Source organism: Urocampus carinirostris, chromosome 3 (genome assembly GCF_059441175.1).
Source record: "Urocampus carinirostris isolate Australia breed hairy pipefish chromosome 3, RoL_Ucar_1.0, whole genome shotgun sequence".
NCBI classification, from domain to species: Eukaryota; Metazoa; Chordata; class Actinopteri; order Syngnathiformes; family Syngnathidae; genus Urocampus; species Urocampus carinirostris.
In genome coordinates, this window is record NC_142351.1 from 6,877,052 (window position 1) to 6,904,844 (window position 27,793).

Consider the following 27,793-nt stretch of genomic DNA (forward strand, 5'->3'; position numbering starts at 1 on the left):
TCAGCGCTTACAAATTCACTTAACTTACGGCAAGCAGACAACATGCGAGCACATTAATAATGAAACTTCCATAATAACAATGAACATAACTTCCCCACGTACCTGCATTCAGTAAACAAAACAATACAAAAATCAGGGGCATCTGTTCACAACTGCAATTATCTTCAGCGCTTATGAATTCACTTAACTTAAGGCAAGCAGACAACATGCGAGCACATTAATAATGAAACTTCCATAATAACAATGAACATAACTTTCCCACGTACCTGCATATAGTAAACAAAACAATACAAAAATCAGGGGCATCTGTTCACAACTGCAATTACCTAAAATATTAAAGATACAAAAAAACGGGTCATCACTCAACAGGCCGCACCTCGTGACGTGTTTGTATCAAAACACGTTGCATCGTCGTTTCAAGCTCTATTGCTTTATTTTTTATTTAGTGCTTTTTTTAAATATACATCATTTAGCACAACTTATATATCTTTATATACAAAAATAATTTGCGAAAGCAGCTCATATGTCTAGCAAAATATGCATTTTTTTTATCCAACTGATATTGGGCACATCTTACCTTCAGCGCCTACAAATTCACTTAAGCTACGGCAAGCGCTGAAGCCCATAAAGTGCCAAACGAAAATGATAGTCGCAGACGCCCATCACTTAACAACTGAATGAGGTACCGGAATATTAACAGTAATACAACAAAAACACAGATTTTATGAGAATTCGAAAAAAAAATCTAAACAATCAAATTTCAACTCTTACATAAGATTATTTTGTATTTTGTAAGGGCATGGAGCCCTGGAGCGCGACAGGTATGGAGAGTTCTAAGAATGCTATAATTTGGGGTGGGGGCTCGGGTTAAATTTGGGGCTGGTTACGCCCATGTTTGTCTCCTCCAGCATTCTTCAGCTTCCTCTTCTCTCTCTCCGCTGTGATTTGAGAAAGAGCGCAAGGGGGAGGGATGGCGATGGAGCGCAAAAGGGGGCAGGACTTCTCCTCTCGAGGTCCTATTAAGAGCAAACTTTGGGATTCTGTTCTCCAAGTTCGGCCCCAGACTGCATGCGCACGCTTCCCCCCCCCACACTGCGACGCCATTATCTCTCCATCCCCGCAACTCTCAATGATTTCGTTCGCTGGCAGGGTGCGCCTTTTGCACCGACTGAGAAGTTCGCCAGGGATTCGGACCTGCGACTGCGCGGAGTAAACAATGTTAGGGATTTTCGGTGCTGGAGGCGGCGACATGCTCCGGTTGCTGTGCTTGGTCCTGTGGTTAGAACCTGGTACCGGAGTCTCCATTTTCCAGGGATTCTACCTCCCACCTGCGAACGGTTCTCTGTTCTCCCCCGCGAGAAGGACGGACGGGGTGGTGAGGACGGTGGATCGGATCTATCACGGGGGCGGGAAGGCGGGGTATTTGATCTACCTGGACGGGAACCGCTTCCAGCTGGACCTGGAGCGCGACGAGTTGTCGGAGGACTTCAGCCCCCAGTACGCCATGATGGGGGGGAGCTTGGAGTCTCCGCGGCGGGACTGCGTGTACCGCGGAACCGTCGACGGCAACCCGGAATCCCTGGCGGTCTTCCACCTCTGCGGCGGAGGTCTGGAAGGTTTCTTCGCCGTGCACGGCGTGCGCTACGCGGTCACCCCGATCGTCCGCGCCAAGGGACGCCACGCGCGCGTCCTGCAGGACCAGGACGCGGAACGCGCGCTCCACGCCTACACGCGCGAGAGGTTCACGTTCGAAGCCGCGGGAGAAGGTGGCGAGAGTTGCGGGACGCGCGACAGGGAAACCGGGAGAAGTCGGCGGAAAAGTGGGAGAAGGAAGCCGGGCGGGCGCGGAGGGTGGACCCGGTTCTCTGGAACCGCACCTGCGGGGAATCACATGCGGCGGAGGAGGTCCGTTTCCCGCGCCAGGCACGTGGAGCTCCTCTTGGTGGCGGACGAGACCATGATCAAAAAGTATGGCAAGGACTTAAACCATTATCTCCTGACGCTGGCGTCCATTGCGTCCAAGCTGTACGGGCACGCCAGCATCGAGAATCCTATCCGGCTGTCGGTGGTGAAGATCAGCGCGGTGGCGGAGAAAGTCAAAGGCTTGGAAGTATCCAAGAACGCAGCGGCAACCCTGAAGAGTTTTTGCAAGTGGCAGAATCAGCAGAACTCGGTGGATGATGAACACCAGCAGCACCACGACGCCGCCATTCTTTTCACTCGCCAGGTAAAGGAAGCTGGAGTGGTGGGTCGTTTGCGATTGAAATGGCGGATGGAGCTGGCTCTTTGGATGAGGAGCCGGCTCCTTTTGACGCATGACGATGTTGTAGTCTCTCTCTTTCTGTCTCTCTCTGTCACCTTCTTTCTCCCTCTTTCTCTCTCTCTCTCTTTTTCTCTTGTTCTTTCACTTTCTTTTTCCTTCTCTCTTTCTTTTTCTGTTTATCATTTTTTTCTCTTTTTCACTTCCTCCACTTTCGTTCTCCGTTTTTTCTCTCTTTATAATTCTCTCTCTCTATCCTGGCCATCCCTTTATTTTTCCCTTACTCTCCCTTTTTATCTTTCTATCATTCATTTTTTCCCTCTGTTTCTTTCTCCCTCAACTTTCTCTCTCTTTCCCCTTTTCTTCCTGTCTTTCTGTCTCTTTTTATGTCTTTCTCTCTTTTTTCAACTATCTCTCACTCTTCCTCCCTATCTGTCTCGTTGTTTCTTTCCTTCTTTCTGTTTTTCTGTTTTTCTCCATCTCTTTCTTTTTTTCTCTCTTTACAACTCTTTCTTTATCCTGGCCCTCCCTTTACATTTCTCTTACTCTCTCTGTTTTTATTTCTCTATCATTCACTTTTATTTTCTCTGTTTCTCTCTCCCTCGGTTTCTCTCTTTCCCTTTTTCTTCCTGTCTTTCTGTCTCTTTGTCTGTCTTTCTTTCTTTCTTCCACTATCTCTCACTCTTTCTCCCTATCTGTCTCGTTGTTTCTTTCCTTCTTTCTGTTTTTCTGTTTTTCTCCATCTCTTTTTTTTCTCTCTTTACAACTCTTTCTCTAACCTGGCCCTCCCTTTATTTTTCTCTTACTCTCTCTCTTTTCTTTTCTCATTCATTGTTATTTTCTCTGTTTCTCTTTCTCCCTCAAGTTTCTCTCTCTTTCTCCTTTTCTTCCTGTCTTTCTTTCTGTCTCTTTGTCTGTCTTTCTCTCTTTCTTCCACCATCTCTCACTCTTTCACCCTATCTGTCTATTTGTTTCTTTCCCTCTTTCTGCCTTTCTGTTTCTCTCCATCTCTTTCTTTTTTTCTCTCTTTACAACTGTCTCTCTCTAAACTGGCCCTCCCTTTATTTTTCTCTTACGCTCTCGCTCTTTTTATCTTTCTATCATTCATTGTTATTTTCTCTCTTTCTCTCACCCTCCGTTTCTCTCTTTTCCTTTTTCTTCCTGTCTTTCTGTCTCTTTTTATGTCTTTCTTTCTTTATTCCACTACCTCTCACTCTTTCTCCCTATCTGTCTCGTTTCTTTCATTTTTTCTGTCTTTCTGTTTTTCTCCATCTCTTTCTTTTTTTCTCTCTTTAAAACTCTCTCTCTCTATCCTGGCCCTCCCTTTACATTTCTCTTACGCTCTCTCTTTTTATCTTTTCTATCATTCATTGTTATTTTCTCTCTTTCTCTCACCCTCCGTTTCTCTCTTTCCCTTTTTCTTCCTGTCTTTCTGTCTCTTTTTCTGTCTTTCTCTATTTCTTTCACTATCTCTCACTCTTTCTCCCTATCCCTCATTGTTTCTTTCCTTCTTTCTGTCTTTCTGTTTCTCTCCATCTCTTTCTTTTTTCTCTCTTTTTCTGTCTTTCTCTCGTTCTTCCACATCTCTCACTCGTTCTCCCTATCTGTCTCGTTTCTTTCATTTTTTCTGTCTTTCTGTTTCTCTCCATCTCTTTCTTTTTTCCTCTATTTAAAACTCTCTCTCTCTATTCTGGCCCTCCCTTTATTTTTCTCTTACGCTCTCTCTTTTTATCTTTCTATCATTCATTGTTATTTTCTCTCTTTCTCTCACCCTCTTTCTCTCTTTCCCTTTTTTTCCTGTCTTTCTGTCTCTTTTTCTGTCTTTCTCTCTTTCTTCCACTATCTCTCACTCTTTCTCCTGTCCGTCTCGTTGTTTCTTTCCTTCTTTCTGTTTTTCTGTTTTTCTCCATCACTTTCTTTTTTTCTCTCTTTACAACTCTTTCTCTATCCTGGCCCTCCCTTTGTTTTTCTCTTACTCTCTCTCTTTATATCTTTCTATCATTGATTGTTATTTACTCTGTTTCTCTCTCCCTCCGTTTCTCACTTTCCCCTTTTATTCCTATCTTTTTGTCTCTTTTTCTGTCTTTCTCTCTTTCTTCGACTATCCCCCACTCTTTTTCCCTATCTGTCTCGTTGATTCTTTCCTTCTTTCTGTCTCTCTGTTTCTCTCTGTCTTTCTTGGTTTCTCTCTTTCCCCCTTGACTCTTTCTTTCTCTCCCCCTTTATTCTTCTTTTCTCTCTCGACCCCTTTTCATTATTTCTTTCTTTTTCCCCCTTTAGTCTTCCTTTCTCTCCATACCCCTTGTCCTTTCTTTCTTTTCCTCTATTTTTGCTCTCTTTGACTTTTTGTTTTTCCTCTCTAGTCTTTTTTTTGTTTCTTTCTCTCTCTCTCTCTCTCTCTCTCTCTCTCTCTCTCTCTCTCTCTCTCTCTCTCTCTCTCTCTCTCTCTCCCTCTCTTTCTGTCTCTCTATCTTTGGGAGATCAAACAGGACATAAATATTCTTAACCTATTCCAATGAATACAGAAATATACGGAACCTTTGAACATTTTGCTGCTGCGAACATGTCATTTTTTCATTTTTTTATTCCAGTATGGCTCTTTTAACGTTTTGGGTTGCCACTTGGGTCCAAACAGTTTGAAAGTTAAAATGGTAAAAAAAAGGCAGCATGGTGGATGAGTGGTTGCAGGTGCAGAGGTCCAGGGTTCAATTCTAGCAGCCTCCTTTTTTGGAGTTTGCATGTTCTCCCCGTGCCTGCATGGGTTTCCGTTGGGCACTTTGATTTCCTACCACATTCCAATGGTCTGTGCCCGGCCCCTGGATGGGCTCCAGCACCCCCGTGACCCTCGGGTAGATAAGCGGTGCAGAAAAGGGACGGGTGGAATTTAGGTTAGTCCACTGTATAATGAAACATTAGAGGCTATTATCGTAGAGTAGCATAATACGGGTGCTTCAAATCCTTCAAGATCCTTGAATTTTGGGTGAAGTGTGTGTAAATGCTCGAAATTGTTGCCGTGTTTCGTGACTCGATAGATTGCGTTTTAAAAGAAGAATAAAGAAATCAAGTCTGCTAAAAAATAAATGACACCTACACACCTGCTCCGGTGGCTTCACTTTGCCATTGCCGATGCTTCTTTCCTCGGGACTAACGGCAGCTGGTATTAGTTTGTAGGGCATCGTCATTCTGAGGCGTCATTTATGAGTCGGGACAGATCGGGACCCAAACGCATGACAGTCTCACACCAACCTTTTATTTGACGGGAAATGCGGAGTCATGCATGTTAGGCAGCAGTCTGGCGTGAAATGATGGGAAGCCAGAGGCCGACGAGATCGATACCAACTGCCCGAGTAAATATCGGACGGATGGGGTCGATACTGGACAGGACGGGACAGACAGGATTGATATTGAAAAAGGATATTGGTATTAAACAGGGCAAACGAGATGGGAACGAAAACTGGAGAGAATAATGAACAGGACAAATATAGACAGGAACGAAACTGGAAACCGATATTAAACAGGACAAAATAAATGGGAACCATACCGGGAAATACAGGAAATACCAACAGGAAACAGGACCGAGTCAAAACCCACGTCTTGCGGGGCAGAGGTTCGTTGACGGACTGACAAACGAAGAGTGAGAGCACTGAGCTTAAATAGACGGAGAGCCAATTTGTCAATGAGCTGCAGCTGGCGCCACATGGGTGGGGCCAATTGGGCACCAGGGCAACCGTGACAGACAGGCACTTGTTAAAGGCTTTCAGAGCCAACTTTCAATTTTTCCAGAACCATTAAAAGAATAAATCCATCATGGATCAAAAGAAAGGGAGCCTAAACCTTAGTTTGCAACCCTAACTCCAGCCCCAACTTTATTTTGAAACCATAAAATAAGTTTTAATCTTACTGAACACTTACCTTAAAAAACATGGCAACAATTCCAAGCATTTAGCAGCATTTCACCTAAAATTCAAGCTTTTTTCAAATGTTGAAAACACAACATGTTTGTGTCGTGTGGTTTGTGTCAAGCATGGTGTTGGGAATGTCATGGTTTGTGGCTGCATGAGTGCAACTGGAGTTGGGGAGTTTTTATGGCAATGGCGGTGACGGGAACGGAAAAAAGCGGGTCAGTAGCCGGGACAGGACAGCAAATAACGTGGTCGGCGTCAGAAACGAGTCGAAAGCCAGGAGTGGAAAGTCAAAAGCCAGGAGAGGAGCGTAGATGTTGTCAGGATTTAAAAAAAAACGGGTCCAAGCCAGTGAACAGACGGGAGCAAAAACAGGTGTGAGTCAGGGTTGAAAAAAAGCTTGCCTAGAGTAAACTGAGGTTCGCAGACGGACTGACAACTGGTGACAGCGGGCACAGGTGGCTCGCATCAGTAATCATGACGGTCATGTTGTCATGGAGGCGTGAAGGAGCATTCCAATGGCAAATTGTAAGGCTCTGGTGTGGTTCTGCAAAATCATGGAGGCCAACCCAAATATCGAACTTCAGGCACTTTTACTTAAGGGTGCACTCGCTCATGTTACAAAGCTACGAATGGCTATAATTTGAGTTTTTGAGGGGAAAAATACATTTTTCGGGGACGTTTTCACAGTGAGCCGAGCCGAAAAGAGCAAGAATTCCCATCATGGCTGACTTCCTGTCCCAAGGCGCCGGACTGCATGTTCTCCCGGCCGCACGGCAGCTTAGCACCCGGGTGCGATGCCAAGGCAACGGGGTGACGCCATGGCTTGTTTTGAAATCGGATAGCAGGCAGCTGCTTCTCTTTCCCCACTAGGTGACTTTTGGCGCTCTTCTAACTCGCATACTCTTACTTTCATCGAGGCGTTAAGGACACACACCGAGACTAAACCTCAAGCTCTCGATTCTGTAGACCCCTGGCGATTTCCGTGTGCCTCAACACTGTCAGGGGCCTCAAAATCAATTCGCATGGGGGCCGACGGAGCGAGGGTTGGAGTAAGGTTGGGCCAAAATACAAGTTCAGTTTTTTTACACAGAATAAGATCTATTTTTTTTCAAAAGGAATAGTTTATAAGGGGGCAGCACGGTGGAGCAGTGGTTGGCGCGTGTGCGGCACAGTTCTGAGGTCATGAGATTGAACCCCCTGTGTGGAGTTTGCATGTTCTCCCCGTGCTTGCGTGGGTTTCCTCCGGTTTTCTCCCACATTCCAAAAAGATGCACATCAGGTGAAATGGCCGGTCCAAATTGTCCCTAGGTGGGAATGAGCGAGCAAATTGTCTGTCCCTGTGTAGGTCAGGGTGTCCCCTGCCCACTGACTGAAGATAGCTGGGATGGGCTCCAACACCCCCGCGGCCCTACTGAGGATAAACGGTGCAGACAATGGATGGATGGATAGTTTATATAAAAATAAAATATATAATTAATAGTACATAAATCCATTATTTATGTGGGATCTTACATCAGGGGTCTCAAAATCAATTCGCATGGGGGCCTGACGGAGTGAGGGTCGGAGTAAGGTTGGGCCAAAATACAAGTTCAGTTTTTTACACAGAATAAGATCTAAATTTTGAAAAAAAAGAATAGTTTGTATGGAAAGAAACCAATAAACTAGTAGTACATTAATCCATTATTTATGTGGGATCTGACATCAGGGGTCTCAAAATCAATTCGCATGGGGGCCCGACGGAGCGAGGGTCGGAGTAAGGTTGGGCCAAAATACAAGTTCAGTTTTTTTTACACAGAATAAGATCTACATTTTGAAAAAAAAGAATAGTTTGTATGGAAAGAAACTAATAAACTAGTAGTACATGAATCCAGTATTTATGTAGGATCTGACATCAGGGGTCTCAAAATCAATTCACATGGGGGCCGACGGAGCGAGGGTCGGAGTAAGGTTGGGCCAAAATACAAGTTCAGTTTAGAATAAGATCCAAATTATTTAAAAAGGAATAGTTTATATGGGGGCAGCACAGCAGCGCAGTGGAAATTGTCTGTCCCTGTGTAGTTCAAGGTGTCCCCTGCCCACAGCCGGAAGATAGCTGGGATGGGCTCCAACACCCCCGCGGCCCTACTGAGGATAAGCGGTGCAGACAATGGATGGATGGATAGTTTATATATTAAAAAAATAAAAATAATTAATAGTACATGAATCCATCATTTATGTGGGCTGCATCTTACATCAGGGGTCTCAAAATCAATTCACATGGGGGCCAACGGAGCGAGGGTCGGAGTAAGGTTGGGCCAAAATACAAGTTCAGTTTTTCTTAACAAAATAAGATCCCTATTTTTTTAAAAAGGAATAGTTTATATGGGGGCAGCACAGCGGGGCAGTGGTTAGCCCGTGTGCGGCACAGTTCTGAGGTCATGAGATCGAACCCCCTGTGTGGAGTTTGCATGTTCTCCCCGTGCGTGGGTTTCAAAAATGTCCCCGAGCGAGTGAGTCTGCTGTCTCTGTGTGCCCTGCGACTGGCTGGCAACCAGTTCAGGGTGTCCCCTGCCCACTGCCCGAAGATAGCTGGGATGGGCTCCAGCACCCCCGCGGCCCTACTGAGGATAAGCGGTGCAGATAATGGATGGATGGATGGAAAATCTAATTTAAAAACAACAAACAGGAGAGTAAATATGAAAATAAATCAATAATTTAAATGAAAAATTTATTTTTTTAATGAATTACCCTTTTTGACCACAAGATGGCGCTGAATAAAACAGAACTGTCCTATTTTCTTTTATTGTTTTTGCAAAGGCATGTGAATATCTGTAATGAAGAATATTCAAAAGTTTTCATTTCAAACTGTTTCTTCTGTTTTTTTTTTTAGCTTAATTCATTCGGCTTCATGCTGTCCGCTGCCAAGATTTTTAACACAGCAAGGACGCTGGTCATTGGTCAACTCCCTCTGCGGTCGCAGTGAAGTGCTGCATAGGCTTTTTTTAAAATTCCTTTTCTTCACTTTTTGTAAGAAGACTTTTGTTAGTCTTTTCGACCCGTCCCTTTTTTGTCTGTCTCTGCATATCTGTTATATATATTTTTAAAGGGGTCACTCTAGGGGCACAAGTGTCAAACAGGCGGCCCGCAGGCCAAGTCAGGCCCACTAAGGGATTGAATCCGGCCCGCGAGACAACACTCAGAGAAGCGCAAGAGAAAAAAAAGCTGCAGGTTGAAATATGTCAACTTGATGTTGCCAAAGCCAGGTGCCTCGAACAAAGACACTGTACTTGTATTTATTTCTCTCTCTCTCTCTCTCTGTCTCTCTCTCTCTCTCTCTCTCTCTCTCTCTCCTTCCACCTCTTTTGTCCCACTCTCTGTCTCTGTCTCTTTCACTCTCTGTGTCTCCCTTTTTCTCTTCCTTTGTTCCTTTTTGTCTTTCTCTCTCTCTGTGTTTTTAACTTCTTTTGCTCTGACTTCCTTTTTTCCTTTTCTCTCTTTTCTCTTTCTCTCTTCCTACCCTTTGCGCTTTCTTTTGTCTTTTCTCTCCTTCTGTCTTTCTATTTCTCTTTGTATTTCTTTCTTCCTCTCCCTTTTTTTCCCACTCTCTCACGACTTCTCTTTTTATCTCTTTTGTTTCTCACACCCGCTCCCTCTCTCTCTCTTTCTTTGTCCCGCCTTCTCTTCTTTTCCCTCCCTCTTTCTCTTATTTCTTTATCTCTTTTTCTTTCTCTTTAATCTACTAGTCCGGCCCCGACAGAATGTTTCATCTATCGTGTGGCCCCCGAGTTAAGATGAGTTTGGCACCCCTGCTCTAGGGTGTGCTACACTTATTATCTACTTTTTATTTTCAATGCTTACGCTCTGTGCTTGATGCACTCCATGGAGGCTAAATGTAACAAAAACACTCTGAAAATGTCACTGCCCCCTAGTGTAGTGGAGGTGCAGTTTCACTTTATTCTGGGAAAATTTAATTAAAAAAGTTCCTCAAAGTCAAGCGCTCGTTGATGGAGCCTCACGTCCCTGATTCCTGCATTTTAGAGACAGTGTGTATTTTTTGACCACTAGATGTCACTCTATTGTGTTGTTCAACAGAAAACGAGTGCTACAAAGCACAAAGATGAATAAATACTGCAGAGACTCAAAGTCACCAAACACTCCTCTTTTTCTTGTTGTTTTTTTTGAGTTTTCTAGGCGAGCCTTATCTAATGACAAAAAATACAAATCTCTCAAACGACATGTATTTAAAAGCCCCAGATGTTTATGGTGAAGGTATCGCATGATTCGGGTCTGCATGGCGATCGTCGTCCCGCACGAAACGTCATCCCTCTCTGTCCCGACAATGACGAAGGGACTTCTCAATCGTTTTTAAGAAATATTAAGGCATAGAGGCATTAACTCTCTCTCTCTCTCTCTCTCTCTCTCTCTCTCTCTCTCTCTCTCTCTCTCTCTCTCTCTCTCTCTCTCTCTCTCTCTCTCTCTCTCTCTCTCTCTCTCTCTCTCCTGCCCACACACTGCCATCTAGCGTCATACGGTCGGGACAGGAAGCAAAACCGTGTTGACAAAAATGCCAGACCTGCCATCTACTGGTGATTTTTCGGACTGAAATCATTCCTAGAGGCTTGATACTTACTGATAAGCAGCACCAAAGCCTTCATAACAGGGGTCTAGAACTCGCGGCCTGTGGGCCAATTGCAGCCCCCGGTTTGAGAACCCCACGTTAATATGAAAGTTAAAGGGACATTGTGTGTTAATGTCGCCACCAGATGTCGCTGTATTCTGTCATGCCACTGAAAACGAGTGCTAAAAGCATAATAGAAGAAGACAAAATAGGGAGAGTCCAAGTGACCAAAATGTATTAGTTTTGAAAAGTAGAGAAATAGGAAAATAAGAAAAGAGAAAAAATGAGAATGAAGAAATAGGACAAAAAAAACTCAAGAAAAAAGGAAAATAAAATAAAAAATGGCAGACTGAAAAAATGTAAAGAAAAAAGAGAAGAAAAATAAGATTTTTTTTCTCCTTGTCTTTGTCTTTTTTCTCTGTAATTCTTTTCCCTTTTCCCTTTTTCTTTCTTCAACACATTTTTGTTTTAGTTTTTTCCCCTACTTTTTGATTTTTTTTCTCGTTTTCATTTTTTTGCCACTTTTTCTTATTTTTTTCCTTCAATATATTTCATTCCTTTGAAAAAATTGTTTTTTTTTTAACTTTTTTGTCGATCTGGGTGTTTTGCCCACTTTCAGTCTCCGTAATTTGTAGTTTTCCTTGGACTCATTTTTGCTCGCACAACACATGACAGTAACATCGAGGGAACAAATTTGAAACACTGTCTCTTTAAGAACAACGGAATGTTTTTATCAGTGCAGTTTTTGTAGAAAAACCCACCCAGATCCTAGCTCTAGCGGCCCCCAACTCCATTTAGTTTATGATATATGGAGAATCCACTTTGGCACTCAAGAACAACGTATTTATACGTTACGGCACCGAACGAGTGAAGTAAGGGACCCCAGACTATCCCCCAGGCGGACCTGAATCGGCCCCCGGGCCTCGATTTTGCGACCCCTGCCGAATTTGGCCCGGCGTCTGCGAAACAGCCATAAAAAGTGTATTTCCTGAGTGCGGTGTTATTCTGGGCAGACTCTTAAGTCTGCCCTTCCCAGTCTCCTGACAGACGTCAGTGGCTGAGAGCTTTTCAGGCAAATACTTCCCAGGAATTCTTTTTAAATGAGCACCCTTTCAAAATAAAACCCCACTTCACTTTAAAAAGCAGACTCCCCGGCTGTCTATTATCCAAGCTGCGCATTTTTGGTGGTAGAAAGTCTTTCTAAGGTTGCGGTCCTGCGTACCCGCCCCACTCGCTTAGCCTTTCTTTCACCCAAATTCCGTTCCCCCTTTCCGGTACCACGCCTTTGCGCTGGTGAAGCGGGCGTCCGGAGTTTGACTTTGCATCTGTGAAGTGTTTTGGTGTCGGGAGGATGCCGTCATTTTTTGGCACGCCGGTTAAAAGGACTTGGCAGAGAGTCCCGGTCCCTACGAACGGTGTTTACACTCCACCTGCTCGGGCAAGCCCGCGGAGGAGGTTATTGTCTGCAGGGGGCGCCACCTCAAAGTTGTTCTTTTGTGAGAGTTGCGTTCCGAAAAAGTACTGCGATACTTAAAACTAGGGTTGTGACAATATACTTTGGACGAAAAATACAAATCTCTCAAACGACCAGGGTTAGGTAAAGTTACTTGAACTGGATTACTTTCAATGACTTTTGGATGACTCCAATACCAAATATGCTAATAAATGACAAAAGAAACTAAATAGGAATCAAATGATGACTCACAACACGTGGTAAGCTTTCTCTCCTGGCTTTGATCTCAAAACAAACATCAAATGCAACAGAAACAAAATGAAAAAAAAATCCAAACAGCTTGCTAACATCATTTTTGCCGTTCCATGTATTCCAATTCTGCACAAAAACTAGTAATTTTATTCATATTCAGTTTATTTTGTCTTTTATTAGCATAATTGGTATTGGAGTAATCCAAAAGTAATTGAAAGTAATCCAGTTAAAGTAACCCTACCCAACCTTGGTTGTCATAATATGTTCAACCCATTTTGCCACAATGACAATAAAGGTATATTTTATTCTATTCTATTCTATTCTATTTGTTCCTTTATCTTCTTTGTTTTCTTTTATCCTCACTGTTAAATGTGAACCTGGAGTGCCACGTCCAATTTCGTTGGGTAGGGTTACTTTAACTGAATTACTTTCAATGACTTTTGGATGACTCCAATACCAAATATGCTCATAAAAGACAAAAGAAACTAAATAGGAATCAAATGATGACTCACAACACGTGGTAAGCTTTCTCTCCTGGCTTTGATCTCAAAACAGACATCAAATGCGACAGAAACAAAATGAAAAAAAAATCCAAACAGCTTGCTAACATCATTTTTGCCGTTCCATGTATTCCAATTCTGCACAAAAAAATAGTAATTTTATTCATATTTAGTTTATTTTGTCTTTTATTAGCATATTTGGTATTGGAGTAATCCAAAAGTAATTGAAAGTAATCCAGTTTAAGTAACCCTACCCAACCTTGGTTGTCACAATATGTTCAACCCATTTTGCCACAATGACAATAAAGGTATATTTTATTCTATTCTATTCTATTTGTACCTTTATCTTCTTTGTTTTCTTTTATCCTCACTGTTAAATGTGAACCTGGAGTGCCACGTCCAATTTCGTTGGGTAGGGTTACTTTAACTGAATTACTTTCAATGACTTTTGGATGACTCCAATACCAAATATGCTAATAAAAGACTAAATAAACTAAATATGAATAAAATGATGACTCACAACACGTGGTAAGCCTTCTCTCCTGGCTTTGATTTCTTTGATCTCCGGAAAAACGAACATCAAATGTGACAGAAACAAAATGAAAATAAATCCAAACAGTTTGCCAACATCATTTTTGCCGTTCCATTTATTCTGTTACTCCCCAAGCCTTCACAAAATTGAGTCATTTTATTCATATTTAGTTTCTTTTGTCTTTTATTAGCATATTTGGTATTGGAGTAATCCAAAAGTAATTGAAAGTAATCCAGTTAAAGTAACCCTACCCAACCCTGCAAATTACATGTATTTAAAAGCCCCAGGTGTTTTTGGTAAAGGTATCTCATGTTTCGGGTCTTCATGGCGATCCTCGTTCTGCACGAAACGTCATCCCTCTCTGTCCTGACAATGACGAAGGGACTTCTTCATATTATTTTAGAAAAATTACGGTATTGAAGCATGAACTCTCTCTCTCTTTGTTGTATCTTTGCTGTTCTCACCACACTGGCCTACCCGGGATACGGGCCGCCCACCTGCTCCGGCAAGCCTGCGGAGGAGGTTGTTGTCAGCAGGGGGCGCCGCCTCAAAGTGGGAAATAGTCATGAACCAGGACGGAATCTTCATTAGAGAGAGTTGTCGGTCATCAGCCACTTCGGACGGAATGGCAGTTTCGTGACAGGTAGGTGGAATCGGTAAAGCTGAGCAGGCAGGTCGATGGCCAGGGCGGGAGAGCAGGTCGAAAACGTGGAACGGAAACAGGTCAAAAACAGAAGGCAGGCAGGAATCAAGCAAGAGTCGTCTTAGGTACTTAGTAATCCGGCGAAACACTCAGGAATACAGAAGTACGGTCTGACATCCTCCTCTGGACGCTGACTGCTTAAGAGGAGAACGTCAGCCAATCAGAGAGCGAGCTAAACGATTGCCCCCGGATCAAAAACAGGTCGACGGGAGCAAAAAACAGGTGGGAGTCAGGGTCGAAAAGGGCTTGCCTTGTGTTAACTGAGGTTCGATAGATAAGGATAAAAAAGTGACTCCACTCTGGCAATCATGACAGAAATGGCCTATGTTGTTTTTTCGCGAGGGTTGCGTTCCGAAAAAGTACCACGATACTTAAAACTACGGTGGGACAATATGCTTTGGACAAAATATACAAATCTCTCAAACTACATGTATTTAAAAGCCCCAGATATTTTCGGTAAAGGTATCTCATGATTCGGGTCTTCATGGCGATCGTTGCCCTGCACGAAACGTCATCCCTCCCCGTCCCGACAATGACGAAGGGACTTCTTCATCTTTTTTGTATCTTTGCTGTTCTCGGGCAAGCCTGTGTAAAAAGTACTGCGATACTTAAAACTAGGGGTGGGACGATATACTTTGGACACGATTCTGTTATTATCACGATCCTCGATCATTGCCATCCTACCGGTATTGCCGTTCTATAGAATTGAGAATTAATATTTCATTTTACCACAATGGAAATACTTCAAAACATTCTACAGAAATACTACAAAAATACCACTACAATAATACAATCAAATGAAAATACTACCAGAGAAATATTATGACAAAAATACCACTACAGCTATACTGTAATACAAAAGTACTACTATCGAAATCGTATGACAAAAATACTACAAAAATAGTATGGCAGTAATACTACAAAATGCTTCAAAAACATTACAATGGAGGTTCTAGAAAACAGAAATACTACAAAAATACCACAATAGTGATTCTATAATACAAAATATTACTAGAGAAATATTACGGCAAAAATAGTACAACAGTAGTACTACAAAAATACCACTACAGTAACACTAAAATATAAAAATACTGTCAGAAAAATATTATAAAATACTCCAAAAATACTATTAGAGTAATGCTACAAAATACCACAAAAATTCTACGATGGAGGTATTAGAAAAGTACAACAGAAATACTGTAATCCTATCATACAAAACACTAATAAAGAAATTATTATGACAGAAATACTACACAAATACTACTACAATAAGACTAAAATACTGTAATACTAATAGAGAAATACTACGAACAAGAATACGACTAAAATACTATTACAATAATACTAAAAATAACTACAAAAACTCTTAAATAGAAGTACTAGAAAACTACCACAGGAACACTTCAAAAATACTACAGATATACATAAACAAATATGGATTTACTACTAACGCAGAAATGCAGAGGTATTAGAAAAGTACAACAGAAATCCGACAAAAATACCACTACCGTAAGAGTATAATACAAACATACTACTAGATGATGACATAAATATAATGAAAAAAGTACCACTACAGTAATACTATAATACAAAGATCCTACTGGAGAAATGTTACAACAGAAATACTACAAAAATACTGCTACAGTAATACTAAAAAATACAAATAAAATTCTACAATAGCGGTACTAGAAAACGACGACAGAAATACTACAAAAACACCGCTACAGTAACACTGTAATACACAAGTACAACTAGAGAAATCGTAAGACAAAAATGCTACAAAAATAGTAAGGCAGTAATACTACAAAATACTTTAAAAAAATTACATTGGAGGTTCTAGAAAACTACAACAGAAATACTACAAAAGTACCACAACAGTGATTCTATAATATAAAAATATTGTCAGAAAAATATTGTAACAAAAATACTACAAAAATAGAATTACAGAAATACAACAAAATACTAAAAAAATATACAATGAAAGTATAAGGAAAGTACAACAGAAATACTACAAAAATACCACTCCCGTAAAAGTATAATACAAACATAATACTAGTGAAATATGATGACAAAAGTACCACTACAGTAATACTATAATACAAAGATCCTACTGGAGAAATGTTACAACAGAAATACTACAAAAATACTGCTACAGTAATACTAAAAAAATACAAATAAAATTCTACAATCAAGGTACTAGAAAACTACGACAGAAATACAACAAAAACACCACTACAGTAATAGTATAATACAAAAGTACTACTGAAGAAATCGTATGACAAAAAATACTACAAAAACACCACTACAGTAACACTATAATACAAAAGTACTACTAGAGAAATCGTATGACAAAAATACTACAAAAATAGTACGGCAGTAATACTACAAAATACTTTAAAAGATTACAATGAAGGTTTTAGAAAACGACAACAGAAATACTACAAAAGTACCACAACAGTGATTCTATAACATAAAAATATTGTCAGAAAAATATTGTAACAAAAATACTACAAAAATAGAATTACAGAAATACAACAAAATACTAAAAAAATATACAATGAAAGTATAAGGAAAGTACAACACAAATACTACAAAAATACCACTCCCGTAAAAGTATAATACAAACTTAATACTAGTGAAATATGATGACAAAAGTACCACTACAGTAATACTATAATACAAAGATCCTACTGGAGAAATGTTACAACAGAAATACTACAAAAATACTGCTACAGTAATACTAAAAAAATACAAATAAAATTCTACAATCAAGGTACTAGAAAACTACGACAGAAATACAACAAAAACACCACTACAGTAATAGTATAATACAAAAGTACTACTGAAGAAATCGTATGACAAAAAATACTACAAAAACACCACTACAGTAACACTATAATACAAAAGTACTACTAGAGAAATCGTATGACAAAAATACTACAAAAATAGTATGGCAGTAATACTACAAAATACTTTAAAAGATTACAATGGAGGTTTTAGAAAACTACAACAAAAATAGCACAAAAATACCACAACAGTGATTCTATAATACAAAAATACTAGAGAAATATTACGGCAGAAATACTACAAGAGTAATACTACAAAACACTGAAAAAAAAATTACAATGGAAGTATTAGAAAAGTACAACAGAAGTACAACAACAATACCACTACTGTAAAAGTATAATACAAACATACTACTATAGAAATAAGATGACAAAGGTACCACTACAGTAATACTATAATACAAAAATCCTTCTGGTGAAATATTACAGAAGAAATACTACAAAAATACTGCCCCAGTAATACTAAAAAATACAAATACAATTCTACAATAGAAGTCCTAGAAAACTATTATAATACTATACTATAATACAAAAGTACAACTAGTGATTCTATGATACAAAAATACTATTAGAGAAATATTACGGCAGATATAGTACCACAGTAATACTACAAAAATACCACTACAGTAGCACTATAATATGAAAATACTGTCAGAAAAATATTGTGACAAACAAACAAAAATACTTCTACAGTAATACAACAAAATAAAACATCTACAATGGAAGTATTAGAAAAGTACAACAGAAATACCGTAATACTACAATACAAAAACACCAATAGAGAAATTATTATGACATATGGCATTGGGATCCTCGGGTTGAACCAGGTCTTTGTGATGATGAAAATACAAGAGTGACAAATTTCGCAGTTTCTCACAAGTTGTAGCTCCAGGTCATCCGCATATTGGGTAATGGATCTGGCGTTGGTGGGATACAGGCTCGGCAGGGATGGTTTGTTTTATAGCAGTAGGCTGGACCTGTAGCACTGCTATTGCTTTCTCTCCCACCACCGCCTCTCTCTCTTCCCTGACCCGATAATAATCCACGGAGCACCTAGTGGTGATTAGCATTTCTTTGCACTCTGCTGACTTTCCTCAGGGTCCGATTTTAGGAATGCGGTTTGTTTTGCTGTTTGACTGACAGTTTACTCAAGCCTATCAGAGACACACACGCCCACCCAACACAAATAAACAAAGCCCACCGCAACCTGCCCCGTGATAACATCTGCTGCGTGTTGTCTGCTGCAGAACCAAACACAATGAAAATCCAAAAAGGATCAAAACTGTCATTGCGATACTATTCGATATTACGTTCAAAATATGAATCCCAATGTTATTGGGGCCCCGGATGCCGCAGTCAGGAATTCTCTGGAATTCCCTGGCGCACATTCTCACAGTTTTCTGTCAAAATATTTTTTTTTTCATTCCTCTCCTTTTACCTCTTGCAGTACTGTAACTACTCTTTCTCTCACCCTTCACTGACCTCCCTTAAAAATACTGAGTTCTAGTACTTTTGGTAGGTTTATATATTAATAAACGCTCAAAATGAGGAGAACATTTTGAACTTGCAAGGAAAACAGGAGAGGACTGTACAAAAACACCTGCAATGCCCAATTGAAACAACTGAAGACATGCTGGAATATATATTTTTTCCTTTTTCTAAAATTTATTTTAAAAAAATGATTCTATCTTCAAGTATGTGACTTATCATATTAATAGTCCAAAATTAAAAGACAGATTTTTGGGTTATTCGTAAAACCAGATTTAGAATACCAGAAAGGAAGGAAGGAGAAAAAAATGAGAAAAATAGATTAAAAAAATGACAACGAAAGACTGTGATGATGAAATTAAACTGATGTGTCAGGACCAAAACCGAGACAGGAACCACTTGCGTTACGTTTCTCCCAAGTTTTATTGGCCGCTCTGAACGCGGAAGTGGATCTTCCGTGGCGAGCGATGGCAGTGTCGGGAACAGAAAACGGGTCAGTAGCCGGGACAGGAGAGCAAAAACGTGGTCGGGGTCGGAAGCGAGTCGAAAGCTAGGAAAGGAGAGTAGACTTGGTCGGGGACAAAAAGAGGTCGAAAGTCGGGACGGGAGAGTAGACGTGGTCAGGATCAAAAACGGATCGAAGCTGGGGGGCGGATGGGAGCAAAAAACAGGAGTGAGTCAGGGTCAAAAAAGGCCTATTGTTAACTGAGGTTCGCAGACGGACTGACAATCGGGACAGATAGGAGTGGGTTTCAAATAGGGAAAGGGAGCCAATCAGAGTCCGAAGCAGTTGGCGCCAAAGGAGCAGACGTAGGTCAGGATCAAAACCGGTGTGTCAGAGTCGAAAAAGGCTTGCCTAGTATACACTCAGGTTTACAGACGGACTGACAATAGGGGGTTAATAGGACAATAGTGGCAGGGAGCCAATCAGAACCCACGGCAGGACCATCACATTGTAATCATGACATGATGTTAATATAAAATCAACAAACGAATGTGATGATGAAAATGTAAATGTATAATTAACAAATAAGTGGAAAGAATATTCTTAACATCATAATAAACCTCTCGTGTGCGTGTCTGTTTCAAAGATTTAACAAAATAGCTTCTTTATAAACTTGAGTAAAAGTGAGTATGTAAACAAAATTGAGGACAAGGTGTCACGGTTGCCATGGCGCCCAATTGGCCCCACCCGTGTGGCGCCAGCTGAAGCTTGTTGAGGGATTAGCTCCCTGTCAGCATTTAAACTCGGTCCTGTCAGTCCTCTTTGGTCGGTCCATCTGCGAATCTATTTTTACACCTTTTTCACCTGTCCCGTTTTCTGCTCTTGTTTGTCTCCCGCTACGATCTGTTTTGATCTCGACCACGTCTGTTCTCCCGCCCCGAATCAAGATCCATTTTTTATCTTGACCACGTCTACTCACCTTTCCTGGCTTTCGACTTGTTTCTGATCCCGATCACGTTTTTGCTCTTCTATCCCGGCTACCGACCCGTTTTTTTCCGTTCCCGACACCGCCATCTCTTTCCGAAGTCCCACTTCCGCGTCTGAGCAACCTGCTCCCCGCGACCAGCGATCTCCGGATCGTGTGTGCAATCCTTTCTCTTCTTCCCGATAAAACTGTGAGAAACATTACGCGCGTGGGTCCTGTTTCCGTTCTGGTCATGACACCAGATTGAAAAAAGCTTGTGGTTTTCAGGGTGGGATTGGAATGTGATAACAGGTGTGGGTGCAGGAGGTCTGGCAGCCTTTGTGCTGAGCGTGAACTGGCCTCCCAAGAAGAAACGGAACTCTAATGGCTAGCTTGAACTTGAAATGAAATGAAATGATCTTTTCAAGTCAATGACTTCCCAAAGCGCTTTACAGTGTGCTTCACATTTCCCAATAGCGGCCGTGCAGCCGTGTAAGGAGCTAACCTGCATATTGGGGGTTTTAGGGGTTCAGTGTCTTACCCAAGGACACTTTGACTTGTAACAGGGACGAGCTGGGTTTCGAACTGGTTTCTCTTGATCCCAAGACGAGCGCTCTACCTCCTGAGCTACTGCCGCCCAAGACTTGTGAATCTATCTATCTATGGTATCTATGGTATCTATGGTATCTATGGTATCTATGGTATCTATCTATCTATCTATCTATCTATCTATCTATCTATCTATCTGTCTATCTCTTTCTCTCTCTCTCTCTCTTTCTCTCTCTCGCTCTCTCTACCTATTTATCAATCTATCCATCCATCTATCTATCTATGGTATCTATATCTATGGTATCTATGGTATCTATGGAATCTATCTATCTATCTCTCTCCCTATCTCTCTCTCTCTCTCTCTCTCTCTCTCTCTCTCTCTCTCTATCTATCCATCTATCTATCTATCTATCTATCTATCTATCTATCTATCTATCTATCTATCTATCTATCTATCTATGGTATCCATATCTATCTATGGTATCTATGGTATCTATGGTATCTATGGTATCTATGGTATCTATCTATCTATCTATCTATCTATCTATCTATCTATCTATCTATCTATCTGTCTATCTCTTTCTCTCTCTCTCTCTCTCGCTCTCTCTACCTATTGATCAATCTATCCATCCATCTATCTATCTATGGTATCTATATCTATGGTATCTATGGTATCTATGGAATCTATCTATCTATCTCTCTCTCTCTCCCTATCTCTCTCTCTCTCTATCTATCTATCTATCTATCTATCTATCTATCTATCTATCTATCTATGGTATCCATATCTATCTATGGTATCTATGGTATCTATGGTATCTATCTATCTATCTATCTTGACATCTATCTATCTATCTATTCACTATCTATCCATCGATCTATCTATCGAACCTCAGTCAACACTAGGCAAGCCCTTTTCGACCCTGACTCCCACCTGCTTTTACTCCCGTCTGTCCCGCGGCTTCGACCCTTTTTTGATCCGAACCACATCTACTCTTCCGTCCCGGCTTTTGACTTTTTTTGTCTCTGATCACGTCTACTCTCCTTTCCTGGCTGACGACTCGCTTCCGACCCCGACCACGTTTTTCTTCGCCTGTCCCAGCTACTGACCCCTTTTTTTATGTTCTCGACACCGCCATCGCTCGCCACGGAAGATCCACTTCCGCGTTGTGAGCGACCTGCTTCCCGCGTCCAGCAATCCCTGGGGTCAACCCTTTCTTTTTCTTCCAATAAAACTTGTGAGAGACGCAACGCAAGTGGGTCCTGTCTCCGTTCCGGTCCTGACAGTACGGAGTGACTGAGGAACGGGCACAGGTGATTCACAACAGTAAACATGACACAGTAAGGAACCACTATTCCCTACTTTGCTGTCCACACAGTCGTAATAAAACTAAGAAACTATATATATGTATACTTCAAAGAATATTACGAATATTGAAAAGATGAAAAAAACAAGATTAACTCAAGATGAATCAAGGCAATGTGGTGAATTGTTGGATCAGCAGCCATTTAAGAGTCTGATAGCAAAGAAGTGGCACTTCCGTGTCGAGCGAGGATAATCGTAGGCAGCAGGGATACTGGTCGATAGCCGGGACGGGAGAGCAAGGGCGGTATCGAGTCCAGAAAAGAGGTCGGCAACAGGTATCAGGCAGGAAACAGGGCAAAATAGGTCGATGGTCGGGATGGAAGAGGAGGGCAGAAACGGGTCCAGAAACAGGTCGGCAACAGGTATCAGGAAGGAGAAAACAGGGCAGGAAAATGTCGGAAGGTATGGAGCTTGCCTAGCTGGGAGCATAGGTTCCCAAACGGTCTGAGAGCTTCCTCTTGGAAGCCGGGGTTTTAAAATGAGTCTCTGTCCTGAGGGTAGGACTGTAAAAGGACTGGGTGAGGTCCTGAATGATGGAAGTAGCCCCCCTGTAGACTTTGTGGCGATATATACTCTGCAGAGAGGGCAGTGGAGTCCATTCTTAACCACTCTCTGCAGGCGTTTGCGGTCCATGGCTTTGATACTGCTGTACCAAACAGTGAATCAGCTGGTCAGGATGCTCTCCAGGATGCAACTGTAGAAGTTCCTGAGGATCTTCCAAACTTCCTCAGGAAGTACAGTCGCTGTTGAGCTCTCCTGACTAGCTGTGTGGTGTTGAAGGTCCATGTGAAGTTGCTGAGGATCTTGCTCAACATTCCAAACTTCTTCAGCCTCGTCAGGAAGTACAGTCGCTGTTGAGCTTTCCTGACCAGCTGTGTGGTGTTGAAGGTCCAGGTGAAGTTGCTGAGGATCTTGCTCAACATTCCAAACTTCCTCAGCCTCCTCAGGAAGTACAGTCGCTGTTGAGCTTTCCTGACCAGCTGTGTGGTGTTGAAGGTTCAGGCAAAGTTGCTGAGGATCTTGCTCGACATTCCAAACTTCCTCAGCCTCCGCAGGAAGTACAGTCGCTGTTTAGCTTTCCTGACCTGCTCTGTGGTGTTGAAGGTCCATGTAAAGTTGCTGAGGATCTTGCTCGACATTCCAAACTTCTTCAGCCTCCTCAGGCAGTACAGTCGCTGTTGAGCTTTCCTGACCAGCTTTGTGGTGTTGAAGGTCCATGTGAGGTCCTCAGCAATGAGCACCCTGAGGTACTTAAAGCTTCTCACCCGCTCTACTTCAAGCTCCTGGATAGAGACTGATAGAGACTGATCTGTTTTTAATTGGGACATGTGTCCCTAATTAGCCTGAGCCTTTCTAAGGACACTTTGGACAGCAGCAAGTGGCGGGCGATTTTCATTTTCTACATTCGTTCTCCACATCACCTTTTCCAGTCCATCCTGCTTTCTGAAGTTTGGTTTTTGTTTGTGGTTCTGGCGGTTTATGGTTGTCATAGGGGGGGAAGAAGAAGGGGGAAAAAAAGTGAAAAAAGAGAAAGATAAAAAGAATAAGAGAAGTGAAACGAGTCAGCAGGAGAAAAAGAGACAAAGTGAGGCGCGAGAGAGAGAGAGAGAGAGAGAGAGAGAGAAAGAGGCCAAAAAAGGTAAAAGAAAAAGGGAAAGAAAGAGAGTGAGAAAGAAAGAGAAAAATACAAAGAAAGAGAATTAAAGTGTAAATTAGAGAGAGAAAATAGAAAAAGAGCAAGACAGAGAAAAAGAAAGAGTTAGAGAGTGAGAGAGAAATAGAGAAAAGAGAAAGAGAGAGTGAACAGGAGAAAGAAAAAGAGGAAAAAATAAATAAAAAAGAAGTGAGTCAGTGAGAAATGGAGAAATACTACCACAATTGTTTTGCAAGTGTTAACCGGCTTTGGTGACATCCGGTGGAAATATCTAAAACTACAGCTCATTTCCCTCTTGCGCTTCTCTCATTCTTGTCTTACGGGCCGGATTTAAACCATTGGTGGGCCTGATCTGGCCCGCGGGCCGCCTGTTGGACACCTGTGACATAGGAGCAGTGGCTGGTTTTGAAGAACAGTGCTCCCTGAAAACTACAGAACCTTGACAGATATTACTGTTTCCCCTGTTTTCTTTCACATACCACTCCGATATTTGGATGGACATTGCTTTCGAGTGCAACGGTCCTCAAACACGGTGATGTTACAGGAGGTCCCAAGCGCATACCGTTCCATAAAAGCGCAAAATCCTACCTCACTTGGCAAACTTGTCCACATACTTCTGTCATATAACCTTTTCAATGGAATTGCCCCGTTTTACCACGACTCCTCCCTGTCCTGCGTACTTGATAAACTCGTCTGTGAGTATTTGTCTGCACGGCAGTGTACATTTCCCTCTTCTTGCCGCCGTCCCGGACGGTCCCTCTATTTGTTTTAGCCGTTCTCGATATTTCACACGTTATGCTTCGTCTGGCATCCGCAGACAGGCTCGGGAGCCCAGCGCCTCCATTTCTGGCCGGGGGGCACACGGTGGATTCTCAGCTACTCTTCTTTCCAAAGCCCATTCCGATTTATCGGCACATAGAGAGAAATCAGTCCAGAAGTGTTCTTTAAACATCCAAAAATGATTCATTGGGAAAGAGGGAAGTTATAACTTAAGGGGCTGTAGTAAATTCCAAATCCCAAAGGCAGTGTTCTGGTTTTCCCTCGTCCCTGCGTCCTAGACGCATCATTTTTGCTGGGGACAAATTGTGTCCCCGGGACGCAAATTTTTTTGACACCAAATTGTCATTATTACCCGATGACTTTTTTTTTTTTACAAAGATTTACCGCACTCCAAACTTTTCGTCGGGCAGATCCGCCATTGTTGTTTCGGTCTCGCGGTTCGAGTTTTGGACCGCACGCCGATCTCGGCAAACGAGATCTCGTTGCTTCGAGATGACGTCGTTGTTGTGGTGCTTGTCGGCGGGGGAAGGTGAAAATCAACACAAAATCGGTCATTTCTTCAGTGTCGGTAATAAGTCGAAACATAATGCAGAAAGTGATAACAACGGCAATAATTTTGGCTTGAAAAAAACTGCGGAGAAAGTATTCGGAAGATCGCGGAGGCAAGGAAAACACGTGTGTTGAAGTGAACGATTCGACGAAAGAAAATAAACAAAAGAATACTCCTAGCAAGAAAACGACTTTTCTGCCAAAATGGACTCAATTATATTCCTGGTGACGTTTTGAGGAGGATGATAATGGATTGGACCTTGAGAAGGCATTACAACTGTGGCGGGACAGCAAACCACGAAGAATATATGAACTGAAAAATCTGAAGTGATAACTGATTTGCATAACCAATAAACTGTGTTGATTAAAACTGAATGAATATATGGATTTATATTATATATTTGTCGCTGATTTACAATTTCAACCTAAATTTTGGGGAGCCATAGATCTCTGTTGGGACCCATAGATTTTTGAGCATGCCAGTCCCCGGGACCCATCACTTTTCACAGCTAAAACGAACATTGCAAAGGTGAGAACCACCAGGAAAAGTATGTGTGGGTCTGTGTGTGGAGTCAAACTTTGGAACAATTTACAATAGCAGATCAAACAATGTCCAACTATTCATGTGTTCAAATTTAAATACAAAAAACATTACTGGTGAAATACAGAGATGAAGAAAATGGGATATGAGTGAGATTGGAAATACTACGTTTAAAACTATGCTTAACTTTTTTGTTATTGTTGCTATTATTATATCAGAACTGTTATTATAAATATTATTTTTATTTATTTTTTATTGTCACAATGAAATTTAGTGACAAGTAGCATACATAACAACGTTGTATGCTTGAAATAAAGTTTTTATTCAGCATTTTTGTAGTACTGCAATATTTTTGTAGTATTTATGCTGCAGTATTTTTGTAGTATTTCCATCGTAGTATTTTTGTCATATTTTTTGAGTGTTTTTGCAGTATATCCATAATAGTCTTGTTATTACTTAAGTAGTATTTTTGTAGCATTTCTATCATAATACTTCTGTGGTATTTCTCTTGTAATATTTCTGTAGTAGTATTTCTGTATTATAGTATTATCGTAATGGTATTTTTGTAGTAGCGCTGCGGAGGTGTTTTTAAATTACTGCCATTGTAGTATGTTTGTGGTATTTCAGCTGTATTTTTTTGTAATATCTACCAAAGTATTTATGAAGTATTCCCATGGACGTATTTTTGTACTATTTCTGTCGTATTTTTGTAGTATTTCCATCGTGGTATTTTTGTCATATTTTTTGAGTGTTTTTGCAGTATTTCTATAATAGTCTTGTTATTACTTAAGTAGTATTTTTGTAGTATTTCTAGCATAAAACTTCTGTGGTATTTCTCTGGTAATATTTCTGTAGTAGTATTTCTGTATTATAGTATTGTCGTAATAGTATTTTTGTAGTAGCTCTGCAGAGGTATTTGTCAAGGAACAGAACAAGGACTCGGATCCAATAGCGTCAGTTAAAGGATTTATTGTGACAAGATTCGGTGGAGCAGGCTTGGGACGTCGAGCCTTGGCAGTGGAAAGCCTCTTGGGACGATATGGCAACTCCGTGGTGAAAACGCGTGGCGAAACGTAGCAGGTAAGTCGGTGGCCGGGACGGGAGAGTAGATCGAAAACTTTTAACAGACAAGGGTCAGGCAACGAGAATCAGACTTGGAATATACATGGGCTTGTGGTACCTTGAATGTTGGAGGTTCACTCAGGAAATGAGGAAGACACTCGAACGTCCATCTCTGGACGCTGACAGCTTATGTAGTAGACTTCCACCAATCAAGAGATCGCGTTCCAGCACACCAGCTGATTACCTCAGGTGACTCCGGTTAGGTAATCACGACAGAACCCCCCCCCTCAAGGGACGGCTCCAGAAGTCCCCCAGGGAAAAATAAAAATAAATCCAAACACGTCACATGGCAACACCGGTAATCCAAGGGAAAAAAAATCACAGGCCAGTTACAAATAATTCCCCAAAACCCAAAATACATCACCAATAATCCAAAAATCGAGGGCCCAGAGGTCGTCCGATGAACCCTCAGAATTCTTCCGAGTGGATAGAGGCCCCTTCGTCCGCATCTGAAGGGGTGGTAGCGGGTGGGTCTGCCGGTGGAAGAGCAGCAGCGTCGGACCTCCGACGACGACCACGGCGTGGTGCTGGTTGGTCAGGATGCAGTTGATGGAATTCTGCCACAAGAGATCGGTCCAGGATCTGCCTGCTGGGAATCCATGATCTCTCCTCCGGACCATATCCCTCCCAATCGACCAAGTACTGGAAGCCCCGACCCCTGCGTCGGGAGCGGAGCAGGCGGCGCACTGTATAGATAGGCTCCCCGTCCAAGGAGCGTGGAGCTGGGGGAGGAGGTGGAATGGGTGCCAACGGACTCTGGCTGACGGGCTTGATTCGGGAAACATGAAACGTGGGGTGCACTCTCATAGATCTTGGTAGACGGAGACGGACTGCTGAGGAGTTGATAATTTTTACTATAGGAAACGGGCCAAGATACCGAGGAGCCAGTTTCCTCGACTCAACCTTCAGTGGAAGATCAGCTGATGCGAGCCACACCTTCTGGCCCACCTGGTACTTCGGAGCAGGACTCCTCCGTCGGTTAGCCCCAACGGCATGAGTCTTGCTTGTCCGAAGGAGTGTGGCCCGAGCACGAGCCCAAGTTCGCCGACAGCGACGTGCATTCGCCGTAGCTGACGGGCAGTTTACTTCCTCTTCTTGACTAGGGAACATAGGGGGTTGGTACCCATACACACACTGGAAGGGGGACATTCCAGTGGATGAGCTAACCAAGGAATTGTGAGCATATTCCACCCATGCCAATTGCCGAGCCCAGGACAACGGTTCACTAGAGACCATGCAGCGAAGTGCCGTTTCCAAATCTTGGTTCACTCGTTCAGACTGACCATTGGA

At 41.9% G+C, this 27,793-nt stretch overlaps 1 protein-coding gene across 2 annotated transcripts in view; it reads left to right on the forward strand.

The window, feature by feature from the left end:
• The first annotated feature begins 1,124 nt into the window (after positions 1 to 1,124).
• The window catches only part of LOC148368482 (A disintegrin and metalloproteinase with thrombospondin motifs 5-like), a 66,592-nt gene continuing 39,923 nt past the window's right edge, over positions 1,125 to 27,793 (forward strand). The window contains exons 1-2 of one of the 2 annotated variants that reach the window (XM_088330500.1): positions 1,125 to 1,820; positions 1,851 to 2,227. In XM_088330500.1, the coding sequence (XP_088186626.1) occupies positions 1,217 to 1,820; positions 1,851 to 2,227 (981 nt within the window). In that variant the 5' untranslated portion in view covers positions 1,125 to 1,216. Of the gene's footprint in view, positions 2,228 to 27,793 lie in introns of both variants that reach the window. The other variant, XM_088330499.1, reaches the window with a different exon arrangement.